The sequence below is a fragment of the Echinops telfairi genome, unplaced genomic scaffold (genome assembly GCF_000313985.2).
Source record: "Echinops telfairi isolate 266 unplaced genomic scaffold, ASM31398v2 ScPeMD7_27;HRSCAF=92, whole genome shotgun sequence".
In the NCBI taxonomy this organism is placed as follows: Eukaryota; Metazoa; Chordata; class Mammalia; order Afrosoricida; family Tenrecidae; genus Echinops; species Echinops telfairi.
In genome coordinates, this window is record NW_022103924.1 from 3,516,935 (window position 1) to 3,534,742 (window position 17,808).

The following is a 17,808-nucleotide window of genomic DNA, read 5'->3' on the forward strand; positions in this document are numbered from 1 at the left end:
GTGCTTCAAGGTCAACTTACTGGTCTCTGGTCTCCTCAGGTCTCACAATGAATAACACTGCTCAACAGATGAAACCTGTCTAAAAGCCTGAAAATGGCATTGCACAGACCCATCACCAATAAATTGACGGTGTTTCCCAACAATTACTCTGCTGCAGATAAGGAGACTGAGGCTTAGATGGGCTAATTGTTCAGGGTAGAAAAAGTAGGACACGTAGTCTTCACTGCGTCACAATTGATTCCACATTGTAAAGGACTAAAATGAGGGGGAAATGTAGTTTCAGACTTTAATTCTAGCGCACAAATGTCCCAGAGTAATCAGCTTCGGCTATCTCCCAAGTTCTGTGCAGAGAGAAGTTAATGGGAACCACACGTTTGGGGTGGGGGAGGGGGTAGGGTGGGGGGTACCCATCACGACATATTAACATTTCTCTAGCTAAAAAACTAGAGTCATAAAGTTGCCTGTGAAGTAAAATACACTATTCAACGGAACTTTCTATTAAGCTATTCTACAAATAGCAGCGTTCATTATTTCTTAATCTATATATTAAAGGTGAAGGAATATTTCCAAATGTGCTGGTAACATTTTTTCCCCAGGAAAAAGTCCTACCAAAAATACCACAGTGAAATTCTTTTTAATTTTTTATTTTAAAATTTTTTAATTTTAATTTTTACTGAGTGCGCCTTACCCTCCAGATATTTTGAAAACAATGAGTAGGAATACTGACAACCCCCTCTCTTCCTTGTAATAGTCATTTCAAAACAGACTGGATTACAAAAACCGAAAATGGAGAAAATACAAACTATGTTCAAGACCTTTAAGTATCATTAGTTATTTTACTCTGCCTTCCCATTTAAGGATTTAAACATGAGAAGTTCTGTAGAAAATTGTTCTGTAATCTCCAACTCCATCAAGAGTGAGTATGAAATTAAGCAAAACAAAGTTATTTTTCGCCTTCCTTTTGGGAGCCTGGGTTACTTCTCTACCTCCAATGTTCTCCACTGAGCCTCTTCCTAGGATGGCTCATGATGACAATGGCTTTGCACGGGGCAATTGCTAGGAGCAAAGGCGTGTGAGTCAGCGTCAGATGCAGAGCACACTAGCTCCGGAAATAGCGCCTGTAGCGTTAGTCCAACATGGGAGGCTGTGGTCACAGCAGACTTCATGCCAAGGCTACCAGGCCAAGGTAACAGTCAGGTTAAACAGATAGTGTGTGAGTTCGTAGGGGGTTATGTACGTGGGAATGTCGGCATAATGGTCTGTCAGCTACAGGCGGACAACCACACTGGATCAACAGTAACCCTCTGCTGGGAGATATTTCAACATCACTGAGATTTATTTGCTTTATCTGGTATTCCATGTCTAAGTAACGCTACTGTCGACCAAGTCAATGACTCCAGCAAAGACCTAGAGCATACCAGGATTCCTAACTCATGTGTGTCGTCCTTCAGTAAGAGAAGGTCTTTTTCAACTCTTAATAATTCAAGTCCTGCAGTGTAAGACCTGAAAAAATATAAATTATCAAGGGTTCATGAGGGAGGGGAAAATGAGGAGCTGATACCAAGGGCTCAAGTAGAAAGCAAATGTTTTGAGAATGATGATGGCAACAAATGTACAGATGTGCTTGAGTCAGTGGATCTATGTATGGATTGTGATAAGAGTTGTACGAGCCCCAATAAATGATTAAAAATAAATAACGAAATAGTTCTAGTCCTGTATGGCACTTCTCACTTTTGCTGGGAGGGATTTGGAAAAGGAGCCTTCTACACGTTTCCAGTAGTTTAGGGCCTCCTTTGTCTTCTCACCTGCCATTCTGTGCAGAGTCCACAGTTCTAGGGAAAACACAGCAGCTTTTCTTCAAGCCAGCTGTGCCGAGTTCTGAGTGACTAACCCTTTCATCGTCTAAGTTTGGTATTGGTTTTATCAATACCATTTTGAGGGCGTACAGGTGATTTTATTTGGGCCCTGAGCAAATCATCAGCCAAGAGAAACTAGAAAAACTTCACTTAAATATAAATTTATAATTCATTAAGGTATAGACAGATATAAAAATGGAAGCTGCTGCACATTTTCAGAAGCAAGGTATTATTTTATATAGGTATAACTCAGTTTACTGTGCTTCACAGAAACTGTTTGTTCTTACATCAAACTGAAGGCTATGGCAACCCCGCATTAAGCAAGTCAACGGTGCCATTTTCCCACAGCATGTGTTCACGTCAAGCTTGAGTCAGTGTGATAATTCTCAAGATATGCCCAACATTTTCATAATGACACAGGATACTGCACTGTGGACATAATGTTTATGCACACCATGAAAACAAACAATATTGTGACAAATGGCTTCGTTGCGGCGGTCTGGAACCAAGCCCACAGTGGCTCCGAGGTATGCCTGCACCTGCGCAGGCTGAAGAAAATGCAAGGGAGATCTGTCTTTACCGGGTTGCACAATAAAACGCCCAGTTATCGGCCACATGCACTGGGTGACAAAATGAAATAAATGGCAATATTTCATGTTGCAGATGCTTGTTCTGTGACAAACTTCACAAAAACCTCAAGTAGTCTTGACTTGTAAACTCGGGAATATAAAGGCAGGTTTTTCACATCAGCCCTTGCAGTTATCTGGCAGGCTTATCACCACCGAATCTTGGCCTGCTTCTTGGAATGACTGAGGCCCCCAAAGCCAGGACGATGCCATTCATTTGGGACTTGTGAGAGCCTCAAGTGGCCCACACCTGTCCCTGCTGCTGTCATTATCTGTGCCCTCCCAGCCAAGCAAAGACCTTCCGGAAACATTTCTCCTCGCCTCTGACTTAAAGCTGCCCTACCCGGGTGCTGCCCAGCATGGGGTTGAGAAGCACAGCACAGGGAAGAGGAGAGGCCTGACTGTGCTAGGGCCAGTCAGCATTCCATGACTCAGCCCTGTGTTCTCGCATATAAAATAAGGGGCCAGTGAAAGGTCGTTTTCACCCCTTAACAATTATGGACCTGTACAGAGGAATGCAGTCCCCCAAATCAAGCTGAAATCTTGGGTCTCCCAAACATTTTCTCTTTCACAACCAGCATACACGTGAGTACTTAGGGCCTAAGGTAGCTTTGAAAACTGCATATTCGTTTCCAGTTTTCCAAAGGCGGCCTTGGTGGAGGTTTCTCTTCTGAAGTTACCTAAGTGTGTAGTTCTCCTGGTGCCCTCCCCAGCTCTTAAGCACTGTAAGTCCTCTAACATTTAGAAGCTCAATGTAATCATGCAATGGACATCTCAGAGAAAATGCAACTAGAGAACAGGACGTTTTCCCAGGAACTTTGTGAAGCCCCAGGTCTAGAGAATGCAGAAAAGAAAGGCAGTGGAACTCTTCCCTTAACAGGAAATACACAGCAAGGTTACAGTGCAGGAGGAAATGTGCCCGATGTGAAGTGCTGTCAATTAGCTGGGAATGTGTACAAGCTCCACCACCTGCACGTGAACTCCAAGGCAGTTTAGGCAAAAGAAATAGCAGAAACAACATACTGATTCCAGACTGGCCCAAAATAAAGCTTTGCTAGAGACAAATCTTATGACCACCCCGAAGAATCCTTTAGAGTTTCTGAATTGGAATAGGAACAATGACAAAGTGCCCCACTGTCGTGGACAAACTGAAAGGAGATAAAAACGAAAGGCTTTAGTGGCTCGGAGACACACTGGGTGCTCTGTCATAAGCCGAGAGGGGGACACAACATACAAACTGATCAGAGTACTGCTGCTCTGCTTGTTACTGCTCATGGAGCAGCTTTGTTGTCTAGAAATACATTTTTAAAATACTTTCTAAACTCATTGGCATGAGAAAAAGCAAATGAATGGTATATAGCCATATACTACCCAGCCAATCAGTCTTTCACAATCCTTTTTGGAGAAGAGCTTTAAAATGCGTATGTTATTATAGCATTATATGATAAGTGCAGGTCTTTTCTGCTGTCACCTCGGTTAACTCCCACAGAATAAGGAAGCAAGGGTCCGCCCCAGTGTCCAGGATGACACCTGGCCACACGGTCAACATGGAACCCACTCAGGAAGGCACTCTGGGTGGCTTAAGCTCCACACACTATACCTAGCTAACAAGCACGGTGAGAAAAATCAGCACCTATCTGCAGAAAAAGCACTGAATTTCATCATAGCAAATTCCAGAGAGGATAAAAACAGCTAATTTCTAAAAGCTAAAAACAAAGTCACACCTAACAAAGCCACAAGAACACAGGGGATTCTGAGTCACCAGAAGTTAAGTGTCAGAACAAAGCAGGTCGCTACAATGCCTAGTGATGCATACAGTTCACTGACTCATTTGGGAATCGCGGGTAAGGTATTAGATTTTCCATGGACTGAGCTACTGCCTTCTGATCTGAGAATGAAGGGCAAAAGAATAGTTAGAGGAGCACTGACAGTGTAGTGGGTCACACGACGAGCTGTTAAACTGCCAAGGCAGTTTGAAACCAGGAGCTGCTCCCAGGGAGAAAGATGAAGCTCTCTACTCCTGTCAAGCCTTCTTCTTAACCACAGGGGCGATTCTGGGCCGAGGAGCCAGAATCGACCAGATGGCAGGAATGTTTTGGTTTGGTTGCTACTGCTTTCTGGTCTTTAAGATGAAGGAAAAAACAATTAGAGTATCAGGCACTTTCAGACCCTCTCGGAAAAAAAACCAGTAAGCCTAAGAAGCATGGTTCACACCCACCAGCATGACTATCATTACAACTCAGTCAACCAACCATTTTAAGAAGCAGCTATTAGCCTCTAATATTCAAAGAAGCAATTTATCCAAAGGACTGATGGCCTAGAGGAACCACTGCCTTCTCTACCAAGGTACCAGGAGAGTGGAATTATGTAATCCCTCTGTATCATAGAAGGTCACAGTTAAAATAGATTAAAATGTAGGGGGGAAAAGGCAGACGTACTAGTCTGAGAAAGACTAGAGGAACCACTGAAACTATTGCCCTTAGACAACCTTCTAGCTTAGAACTGGAGATACTGCTAGAGGCAAACTTTCAGACAAATAATATAACGGGCTACAAAACTCACAATAATGCTCTCTTTAGAACGATTAATGAATGATGTGCTCCTTAAAACCATCAACTCTATGAGATGAAAAGGGTCACATTTGCCTCAAAGACTTGAAGACAGAAAACCAGACAAATGGAAACAGGGAACACAGGGAGGAAACAGGAAGATGCTGACACATTAGGGGTTTGCAACGAGAGTCAACCAACAATTTGGGTTTAAGAAACTATATGTTATATACACTTTGACCTGAAGCTCAATGATATGTTAAAACAGGCTAACAATACCAAGTGCTGATAAGGATGGGAGACTGGAAACCTTATATGTTGATGATGAGAAATTAGAACAGTGCAGTCACTTTGGTAAACAGTTTAGCAGCTGCTTAAAAAGTTACACACAGGCCTACTACTCTATACTAAATCTTTTTTCCATCACTTTATTCCAGTACTAGATACCTAACTCAAAAGAAATGCAAACATCTACAAAGACAGGTATAGCAATATTCATGGAAGCATTTTCCCCAATAACCGTAAGTGCTTCAAAGAAAAAATGTCTATCAGCATAATAAATAGAGCAAAGGGGAGTAAATTCATATAATGGAAAACTACTCAGCAATAAAGAGGAATGACTTATGATACTGATGATGCTTAAAACAAAAAAAAGTATGCTTAAAAAAATTGATGCAAAGGACTACCAGTGTTCGGGGCCATCTCAATAAGATTTCTAAAAAGGTAAAACTATAAAGACAGAAAGCATGATCCGTGGCTGCTGGCTGGATGTAAGGATGGGGACTGAATGGGCAGAAACAAACTTTTTGGGTGAGAATTGTGAGAAACAAAATTGTGGCCATAACTGCAACACTGTGTGCTTCTGAAAACTCAGCAACTAGCATATGTGAATTCTGGGGCATATAAAGTACATACAGCTTTTAAATGAATACAACTGTTGGGAGAGAGAGACTTCTTTCTCTTCTGCTGCCTATGGAAGCACTCAGCACCTTTTACTGTTATTGTGCTATGAATAAATGCTAAAGATATACCCCTTCTGCCCATGAAAACCAGTGAGTGAGTGAGTGAGTGAGTGAGTGAGTGAGTACACTTACAGAAAAACCAAAACTCAGTGTAGAGTGAACAGAATCCAACCCTATTTCATGTCTGTTCCAGGGGCGTTCTGCCGTTCTCCCCTTTTCCTGAGACACAAACGAGGGAAGGGAAACTGCCACAGTGAACTGACAGTACAACTGTTGTACCTTTCAGTTATACCATGAAATCACTGCCAGTGCCTGGTCTATGAAAATGCCAGGCTCCTTTCACGTCATTTCCTTGTTAGAAATCACTGAAGTTTTGTCCTACGGCTTTCACATACAGGGAAATCTGAATCTTCACAGACGCACGGTATAGAACTCTCAGAAGCCAATTCCTCTTGATTTACAGACATACAGAAGATGAAGAGACTTGAACACACGTATATGTATATATATGTATGTAAACATGGTTAATTGACAAGCCTCTTTTCATCATTAGGAAAATGAAAGACATGGAGCAGAGGCTTTTAAGTTTCTGGAAAAACATCGTTTTAATTTCACTGTCCATGAACTTTTTGGCGCCACCTTGAATAGCTTTTTTTCAATGCACATCCCTTAAGTGAGATCTTGTCATACCTGTGATTCTGAAAATGTGGGATACTTTAAACAACAGAAGACAACATTAAAAAAAAAATCCCAGCAGGGAATCCTGCGAAGTTCTGGAGCTTTAAAACAACATTGGTATCTCCCTCCTTTGTTCCCAATGTTGACACATTTTCTCACTCTGACTTGGAACCAGGTGAAAACCCACAAACACAGTCGCGCAAATGGAGGAGGAATGGGGTACGGTGGTTGCTACAGAGAACATAAGAGACTCAAGCACCACAGGCCCCTAACGTCTAGAGGTGGCTCAAACATCCACCATCACTAGGAGCTGGGGTGACTTGATGGCCATTGGTGTAACTTTGACAGACTTTGACTTCACACTACTCAGCCAAAGATAAATGCTAGTTTTCTAGTTTAGTACATACTCATGAAGACAATCTGAAATGTTGCTAACAGAAACTACAGTGGCATTAATCCTACAAAATAACATAAGGAATTGGGGGGGCGGGGGGAGAGGGGGCGGCAGTGCAGATTCTGTACCCTGTCAGCCAGAACCAGGCTAGAGGACCATGAGAACAGCCCAGGCATGTGGTGTCCTTTGACTGCAGAGACTCTTTCCAAGTGCTCTGTATCCCACTGTGCTTTCCCCGCGTCTCTGGGAGATCTGCCTGTTGCGTTTTCTTCTCCATATAGTTTCTCACAGTGCCACCATCAACACTTAGAGAGAAGGCCATTTTCTATCGACTCCCAACCAATCTTGAACATTGTAGGTATGCAACGAATGGCTAGTAAATAGTTTAAATACCTATAGAATTGGCTGAGGTATGTATAATACATGGAACTATAGACAGGATTACATTTCTAGTCTTAGGTTTCTAGATCATCCTGATTCATAAATGTTGGCAGAAATTCTATGATGGGTTCCAGCCTTACTTGCAAAACATGAACTTATTTTTTTTAATCACATATTCAAATAAAGACACTAACACTATTTATATGCATGTCACTCAAGCTCCTATCTGTGCTTACATATCAGATAAAAGCACTTAAATGGATTCAGTTAATTCAATTACCCAATTTCCCACCGTAACTTGCAGACTGCGTGTAAAGGGCTGCCTTTATCAAAACAAGGCCAAAGCATGGAAACTAACGCAGGGTAGCCTCAGGTGAAACACACCATGCGCTCATATCCTTAGTTTGTGCTACCCTGGTTTGGATTTATTTATCACATGCTGCTTTGTAAGTGATCTCTGATATGTTGTGTGTTTTATCTTTCCATGGCCAGACATGACATCTGGTGTTTCTTTGGTATTTCCCACAGTTTGATACAGGGCCTGATGTACAACAAATGTAAGAAAATGTGTTGGCTGATTGGGCTGACTAGGGTTTTCAGTTTTCCTCACTGTCTGAAAGAGAGAGTAATTTTCCCCCCTTAGGTTGTTGTGTGGTATCGAGTTGATTCTGATGTAGAGCCACCTACACAGCTATAAACTTATAACCATGTACACAAATTTCACTTGAGAAGCTAGCACAGGACAAGGAAGAGTGTGAGAAGAACAAAATAGAGACGGAATTTTCCCAGTGAGATGTTGTCCAAAGCACCACCACTCTTAGTCTAGGGAGCCATTACGAGTAGGCGCAAAGAACTGCTTTACCAAATGGAATTAAGCAGTTTATTGGTAGGCAAGACATGTAGTGACAGAGCCATGAGATTTCTTACAGAGATGAAACCAAGTCAAGCCCATTCAGTTCTCTGTAAAATGCGATACTTTCCATTTTAATGCTTAAAAAGGACTTCAATGGCTAACAGTAAAATATTACATTCAAAGCATTTTATGTACAATACCTTATTTGGTCTTCAAAATCACTCTGCAAACTGGCAAAAAAAATGATATTTTCACTTTTTAAATGAGGGCAATAAAGCTCAAAGCAGGCACATCAGGGAAATTTGACAGACAATGGGAAATAGTAAAATTATTGGAATTTAAATTAAGAAAGTCTGGGCTTGCAAAAGGAAAAGAAATGAGATCTGCATCAGATTTGCTAAGAAAAGAATTTCTGCAAGAAAAAAAAAGTCCGATAGTTAAGACAAAGAAACTAAAAGGCAAGGATTGTACATCTAGCTAAACCAGTCTACGTGTACTATGGGTGCTAATTTACAAACAGGAAAGAACCCAGGGAATATAGTTACCACAACCGTGTCCTGAAAAACGTACCAAGTAACTAGTAAATTCAGAAACTCTAAATGACTACAGACATTAGTGATAATGAAGCAATTTAGATTTACATGTAGAATTAAAACTAAGTGATTTTATAAAGGATGCAGGATAGTTTCATACATAATTTCCTTATGTTTAGACATCACACAGGTTAACTTTCAAAATAGGGGGGAATGGGAAGATCTTTAAAAAAATACTGTCAGCTTATTGATTGCTTACAGGTATTTGGAAGTAAAAAGCTAACACTTCAAGTCAGATAACATGAGAGAAAGGAGGGAGGGCAAGAGAGGTAATTTCTAATTTTCCCATGGTAGGGCATAAGCACCCAAGCAGTGAGGAAAAAGTGACAAAACAGATGAATTATGAAAGCAACCATTAGCTCCAAATGACAAGCCTTCCTACAATTACTAAATGGACAAAAGAGAAAAAAAATATATATATATATACACCTACGTACTTATATATCTTAACACTGTACAATAGAATGGAGGTCAAACAAATTGATTTTCTCAATTAATATAAATGGGTTTCACTGGTATATTAAATACGAAGACTTGTGGCCAAAGGGGTCTTTCTCCAATTGAGAAAATGTAATAGAAGGGATAAAAGATATGATCCAAGGTAAAGCCAGGAAACCTATGAAATGTACTTTAATGGTGTCTGTCATTAAAAATGTAAGGACTAAATAAAAACCTGGGGTCAGTAAGGTAAATAAAAATGCAATTGCCAGTTCTGAGTTTGGAAGATAAGTGCAGTTTATGCGATTCACTCATTTATTCAGTCAACAAACACTTAGGGGGACGAGATCTGGTTCTTTTCTAAGTGGTGGGAATACAAGGTTTGAGCATCCCCTCTCCTGGGTGCAGACTAGCGATTCATCAATTGAGTAAGTGCACACTTGATAGGCTCCAGGTTATACAATGGAGCCAGCATCCAAAAATTGAAGATTAATGAAAATAATGACAGTCCCTAGACTATACAGACACCAGTAGGTGCTACTAAAATAGTGCATCTTATTAGTGCCATATGATACCAGGCACAAAACAGCAGCTCATTAAAATGCCTACAAGGGGGCGGGGGATGACTGCCAATTAAAGCACTGTCACAGGAATGCAGCTAATGCTTCCTATAAAAGTAACCAGAAAACCACCACATTCTTCTCTCCCCACTCCCTCTTCCAGAAGAACACTTATGTTTCATATTAAAATGGCTTTAATCTTTCAGGGCACAGAAGAGCTGCTGGCTGCTGGCGTCAAACCTGCTAAAATCAACAGTCATGTAATTATCTGCACACTTTCAAGAATTTTCAAAATACATGCTGGTTGGGATTTTCTGAATCTAGAAATGGCGGCTTTATGTTGGTGGTCCAAGGCTGTCAGTAAGCTCAGTTAAAAATAAATTTCAAATCTTACCCAAAGGATTCTTTTTCTTTAGCAAGGATCTGACTTGTGTATACCTCACCTACTTTCAAAGAGCCAGATGCAGTCTACAGCATCTTAATAGTAATAGTGTATTGCTGGCTCGTGACACAGTTTTAATGGCACATTTATGTGAGCTGATACAAGTAATGCACTTACGACAGTGCTTGACACATGGTGTTAGCTATTATATTAATAGTTCTATTCAAAGATTCTTATTAAAATATGTGGCAAAGTGTGTGAGGGGAAGTACATTAGTATACTGTAATTTTCCGTATGCTTGCTCGGTACAGGAAGCCAGGTTAGCACATGCAGACGTCTCACAACATTTTTTAAAAGTGTAATTTCTTTAAAAATTAATAAAAATAAAATAGGAAATTAATACATTTACAGAAGAGACAGCAATTTAATAGTAGATAAGTATAGTCGATGTATATACTATAGTATATAGTACAGTATATCTATAGTATATAGATCAGACTTCTGTTCTGAGGCTAACAAAAATACATTTTATCAGCAATCCTTCCTTGGTCCAGCTTTGAGGAAAAAGAAAAAAAAAAGGACAAGTTTTTATGAAACCTGATCTAGCTTAACACCTGGATACACAGAATTTAATAAATTATGTACCTGTTAGGGAGAGCCACAAATAAGACTGAGATACTCAAGCAGGTCCCAAATATTCTAGCAATAAAAAGTAATGAATGGAAAATTAACGGCTTTGTAATTACTTTTGTTGTTTGGCTTCTTTGTAATGACTTTTAATAGATTACTCTGCCTCTCCCATCACTCAAGTAAGTTGTCATCCAAGGGCACAATCAGTACAGCACAGGACACAAAAGCCACTCAGACAGGGAGGGCAGGAGGGAAGGGGGGGACTGGTGTCCCAAGAGCTGCGACTCAGAATCTATAAAGCTTTTCTATGGAAATCAAGAATCAATGCAGCTATTGTAAGAGATTATAGCTACATAAATGTAGACTAGTTATGAATTCTCACAGGGCAACAGCGTCCTAGAAACAAGGCAGGCCACCAATTGCCTAGGAACCCACATAATGCAGTGTTGCCTTAGTTGAGTAAGAGTCGCACCACGGGTACCATCTTAGTAATGGCCAGCAGCTCCCAGAAGTGGCAGGACCCTTGGTCTGCACTCTCTAAACTCATCTTGTGCCGTTTTGCTAGGCTTGTGTTGAGCGTGGCTAGAGACCCAACTTCAGCAAAGCCCCCAGCTTCTCTTAGAGTTCAGGTCCACAAGAGAGCCAGGGAAGTTTCACTAGCCCAGAAATTGTGAATACATCATATCACAAATATAAGGTATTTTTATCACGAACGATAAACACAAGAAAGCATTTTGCAAAATTTAATATTTGTACCTAGGTTTATAATTTAAAATGTTTTAATCATATTACAAAAGTGTTTTTTTATAATGTATAGGATTTAAAAACTATTAGTAACCACTACAAAATGCAAAAACCAACCTGGGTTTTACATACAAATTTTAAAACCTGTGAATTATTATTTAAACCAAGATTACCCTGAATTACTATGATGACTATGTGGAAAGAACAAATAAAATGAGTAAAATGCTCCAGAATTTAGGAAGAATATCACCACAAAGGAAACTATTTTCAGGATTTTTTTTCCTAAAAATGGAATGTATCATTTAGTTCCAATTCAAAGCTTGTGAAGCTTGCATAGATTGGCACCCACAGTTTCTAAAGTTGCAATCTTTACAGAGACAGAGCACCACATCTTTCTCCCAAGGAGTAACAGGTGGGTCTAAACCAAGACCCATGTATTTAGCAGCCAAGCATGGAACCACTCTGTAACCAGGGCTCCTTTCCAATTCAAAGAGTCTCGACTAAATACTGTAGGGTCTATATTTTCACAACCACATTTGCATATTTGTTACACTCTCTTGCCTTTAGAGGGCAGAGGAAACCGACCCGTCTGGGTTTCTAAGGCTGTAAATCTTGAAAGGAGCAGACAATTTCATCTTCCTGCCATGGAACAGCTGGTGGATTTGAACTGCTGACCTTTCAGGTAGCAGACCATCACGTAACCCAGCAGGGCTCCTTGTTGATATATTAGGGATATTGTCAAAAAACTTTAAACAATATTTTTGCTTAAGTATATTGTTTTTCAAGTTCTAGCCAAAAAATGAAAGAAAGCAAGAAAGGAAGGAAGGAAGAAAGAAGAAAGTCAGTCTAAAAGGTTCGGTTGTTGGAACCATTTATACTCTGTGTTCCTTCTGGCTAACTGTACCACAGGTCAGGCAGCCACACTCTCACCAAGACCACTTACTTGGGACAAACTAATGCCATAAAGGATCCTTTGTTATTATTGTAATTCAGCCTTACTACTATGGAATTCTCAGTGTTTTGAAGATTAGCCAAAGAATACTTCTGACATTACATGTACTCACTGATGACCAAAAAAGAATATTATAAAATTTGATCTTTGCATATTATTAGATATATCTAAACTAGAAAGGATGCTTCTTTTGAATATGAAAATTGAAATTCCCTTCCGATAGAGCAGTCATATCTTTTATCTGGAGTTTCCTCAAATCTACTATTCCATAAAATATTTTATAATATTTTGTAATTCTCAGAATACTGGTAAACGCATTATGAGAACTCAGAAAAGCAGTTATTATTCTCCATCTTTGCACTGCATAAATTCTTTAAACCGATTATATACAAAAACAGAAACAAAAAAAAAGTCTTTTTCTAAAACCAAAAGCCATTTAGTAAAATCTTTTAACATGATTTAAAAAAAAGATATATAATTCACTATTGCAATCACCATTATTTATCCTGCCCCTCGCAGAGCTTACTGATCCATTCTTCTTAACTGTTCTTTGTGTACTTGCCTATGTTCCTCTTGCTTTTCAGCAGCAAAAATTAATCCAACTAAATAAAGGGAACTTGAAACAACAAGGGGAAAAAATCAAAAGGTAAACAGAATATACTAAGGGCCAGAGCAGAGATGCTTTACAGTTTAAAATGAAGAAACCCAAAAAGGTTGTAAAAGTATTGTTTCACCATCTTAAAAAGAGCTAAAAGATGAAGCACAAATAAAGTAGAAATACGTGTTACAGTAAAACACCCAGAAGGGGATTACAGAGAGTTAAAACACTATGAAAAATATAACCAGTGTCTCTGAGCAACTGCCACCGGGCGGGTGCCAACTTACCGTGACCTCACAGGGCAGCACAGATCTGCTTCCTAGGGCTTCTGAGACCGTAAATACACAAAAGCTGCTAGTCTCCCCTTTTCTCTGAGCAGCTGCAGAGTTTGAACCAGTGACTTGATGGTAGTAGCCCAACACATACCCCACTGTACCAACAGAGCTCCTGAACAAGTATGGGAAATGTTAAATGGGGACCTAACTTGTTTGTAAACTTTACTGAAAACCCAGTATTGTTTTTTGAAAATGGAAGTATCAGAGTAGATATGAAATGTACACGAGATAATTATATACTACCAGAAAGATGACAAACGCAAGCTCTGATATGACAGGAAAACAGTACAGCAACCTGGTGGGCAGGATGAAGCAGAGAGCAGAGGGTGGAGGAAGCCGGGAAAGGTCAAGGGAGGCAGGTCTTGCAGTGATTTTTCTGGGTGGTTCCTCTCCCTCAGTCAGTGGCCCACATTTCATTATTCGTGATTTTAACCCATAGGGGAGCACGGGGGAAGTTTGTTTTGTTTCCTCTCCTGAGTTCACTGGAAAACTCAACTAGTATTTCAAGTTACAGCAGACTATGCCTACCACTTAAGCACCTTCAACATTTCCTTTAAAGGGGAAAACAAATAGCTCCTCTAAGATCACATTCTTTATGGGCGATTCCTTACCCAGTGCCCATTTTCAGATTCTGGTCTCTCACCGCCGATGTTATTTTTCCATTCTCAGGCCAGTCCAAAGGTTCTGTTTTCCACAAGTCTGTAAAAGTACCCTCCTGAGTTAGTTTATTGTGCCACCCTGGCCAATAAACACATGTGGGATTAATTGAAGGGCGGGGGGATAAATGGCTTGGTGAGCCTAGACTTTCTAGTTCTCCAGTCTCTTGCTTTGTGATGGTCGCACCAGGGTGCAGCTGCCTTAGCAGTTCCCTGCTTCAGCTGGCAAGGCTGACTTCCTGAAAGACATCCCCAAAGAGAAGCCACATGGACCTACCCCGATGCAGCCCTGGGTGCCAGAGCACCCGTGTGGAGACCCCTGCCAGCGCTGAGATGTTTACACATTCACGGACTCAGCTTTCCTCCTGCAGCCGGCAATGTCGAGTCTGTTTTGTGAGATGGAGGAGGACTTTGTGGACTGGTGTTGGACATATGGGTTAATGCGTTAATGTAATGTTGGACTTGTGGGCTTGGGCAGCACTGGGTTGGAATGTTTTCTCGATGCGCACTTACCCTTTATATAAAACTCTCCCTTATACATGAGTTGTTGTGGATTTGTTCCTCTAAAGTACCCGGACTAATACACCTCCTGTAGGACAAAGAATGCTATGCTCACTCTTCTAGGCTGAGTCCTGAGAGGGGTCTGAAGATGCAGACACAGACTAGGGGAGTGAGGCTGAATAAGGGCAGCAGGGAATGGAGGAATGGAGCAAGGAAACGAAAACAGACACCTAAAGACAAGGACTAGATTTGAAATAAATACCTCCATGGAAAGACGAAAACTCATCCCCTTATCTTACAGGGATACAAGATGAACAAAAGTAGAAAGTAATGTTTTAACATAGGAGAAAAATCATGGTGAACACACGAGAAAGGAGAAAAATTTTGCTTCTATTTGTAACATGCCAGACATAAAAAAAAAGTCACTCACTAACCAAAAGGAAGTTAACTCCCTAGATTTCCACTCTCAGGTTGAATGCCTAACAAAAGGTTAGTTGGAATGCTAATTACCACACAGAACTCCCTGGGTACTTTGGACAAGACAGCTGGACTCCACTACTAGCCGCAGGCTATCTTCAATGTCTCTCAGGATATCCTCCCAAAGCCCTCAGTCAAGAATTTCACTCCCTTTCATCTTGCCCTTGAAAACCCCAGTGCTTTGCCTCAGTTAGCCCTGAATGCTCTCTCCTAGGTGTGGCAGGGCAAAACAATCAGCAAATAGCTTTGATGGGGCTGCTTGGAGGTAGGAGAAAACGACTGGAGAAGGGGGTGAAGTACGACTCAATAAGCACATTCAGTCTGAGCGTACTTGACCTTGCTTATTAGTCTGGAGCCAACACAGAATGTGGTGAATAGCATGTGGAAGGGTTTCCTACAGATTGTGAAGTAAGCACAGGTGCACCATCTTGCCTCGGTACTCTGTCCCTGTCAGGGATTCTCACTTTGAAGAGGCTCTGATTGTTTAGGAAGATGTTAGGGGTTTCAAGAAACAGACTCCCCTTCTACCTTGAAGGGGATTCTTTGAAGAAGTAAAAAATGTCAAACTGTTCACTACGGATCAACAAGCATGCACAAGCAAACCTATGCTTACCTTACTTATTGGGTAACCTGACACTGACTAAAGACACTGGCAATTTATGGTCACTGAGATGACCCTGAAATTTCCCATCTACTTGGCCCTCCACCAACTCCTCTTCACACTAGCTTTATTCCGTGAAAGGAAATTCTGAATCTTGGTCCCCATCGTCCTCATTTTCAGACCCTCTTTAAAATTGCTGCCCACATTTGCTAAGAAAGGTCAGGTGCCCATCATGCCTGTGATTCTAATATAACAGCCTCTATCAAGGTGAAAGAGGTGGGGGTGGGTGGGGGTGTTCTGAGAAACTTCCCTTGGAAGGTGAGCTCAAAAGACATGGTGGGCTCACCAAGGGTGTCACAGATAAGGCTACTTCCAGTGCAAAATAAAGGTAGTCACTGGTCCACAAAGGTGGCGGCTGCTACTTCTTTTGTGCACCATGCAATATGAGTTGGGATAATCTTGTTGATTAAAATAGAAATAGCAACAGCTAGAAAACATGTGAAATGCTAAGCAAACTGTTTGTTCTTTGGGGAATATTTTATGATCTCATCACCTCACCAATGTTTTAAAACCACCAAAAAGCATGAAAGTTAAACACAAATCTATCATAACACGCTGAGGTATAGTCAGAAACACCAAGTATGTTCAGAATGAACTTTTTCTGTTACTGCTTAACTGAAGTGATGGACATCACTTTTTCCACACACTGAATGAACGTCTAGCTTCAAATGACTATGTTCTCAAACCAGTTCTTTTTCCAACTCTCCCGGTCGTATCCTTGAATGCACTCTGAAACTCTGGTATCACCTTCATTATGATGTGCTTTGTGCACATTCTCGGCCACTTGTAATGCCCATACTAAGGCAGCATATCACAGAAATTGGCAGCAATGCTATCAGCAAGAATTTGGCTTCAGATAGTGGGGTGATTCATCACACATTCTAGCAACAGAAAAACAACCCACTGCTATTTTAATCCCTCGTGCTATCAAGAATAATAAAATTTTAAAAACAATTAAATTAACCAAAAGCAACAAAAATCCTATCTGCTTCGATGTTTGAAAAACAGCATTCCCTTGTAGGAGTTTCCAAGGAAAGCCACTTAGAAATTAAAGCTTACTTACCTTATTTCATAATATTTATTATAGTAACAAACCAATTTTTTATTTAACAGAATTTCCGGTCAAAAGTTGTAATTCAAACTGCAAAACAACATACTGAAATTCTAAATTCAGAAAAGCAGATTTCTCATTTCTTTACAGTAAATAAAATCCCTTCTAGTGTTTCAAAGTAGTGCATTTATTTGTCTCTCTCTTCTGAGACAGTGAAGTTAAAAGTCTAAGTGCTATTAGGTCGATCACAAATATAGAAATCTAATACTATGGGCAATTTGTTCACAATACTTCTTTTCCCTAGGAACCTTAATGTGGCAATAACAAACATTTCCAGTCTAATATAATAATGGAATCCATGGAGCTCTATTGCTTAAATAAAGTACTAACAAATCTCAATCCCCAGGTCATTAATCACAAATGCACAGTATGCTGACGACTTTAATGAATATCATCCAGTATCTCTACAGAACTACCCAAGTAGAATAAGTCTACTTGTTCACTGTAGATTGAATGTTTTAAAATACGTTGAACTTTTTGCCAAGGTCCTACTCTATTGCTGTGGCTAGTCCCCAAGAAGCAAGAAGTAGGGATTCGTCACCAAATCCATCCAGCTGGTGCTATCTTTCAGGACCCCTACCTTTTCAAACACTTCCCTCTTCTCTCTTCGTTTTCGTTTACTGGGTCTCCGGTTCACGCGAATCCATTTCGTGATCTGAAGTTCAAAAATCATAAGGGCGTTTTAAACAGTACGACGCGTCCAGAGGACTGCCACTTGGCATGAAGGACCTCCCAACGCAGTCTTCCGCAGCTGCACCTGGGGAAGTCACAGGCACCTTGGGGGGGGGAGCTCCGTGTCCGCCCCGCGCCGAGGCCTTGACCTTCGCCCCCGCCGCTCCCCGGGTCAGGGGCCCGATTGTCGCCCCACGCC

The 17,808-nt window shown here is 40.7% G+C and overlaps 1 protein-coding gene across 1 annotated transcript in view; it reads right to left on the bottom strand.

Annotated features, from left to right (window-relative positions):
• Positions 1-17,808, bottom strand: part of AOPEP (aminopeptidase O (putative)) — a 537,030-nt gene that overhangs the window by 73,099 nt on the left and 446,123 nt on the right. The window contains exon 15 of the mRNA XM_045289429.1: positions 17,518-17,592. Within this exon, the coding sequence (XP_045145364.1) occupies positions 17,518-17,592 (75 nt within the window). The remainder of the gene's footprint in view (positions 1-17,517; positions 17,593-17,808) is intronic.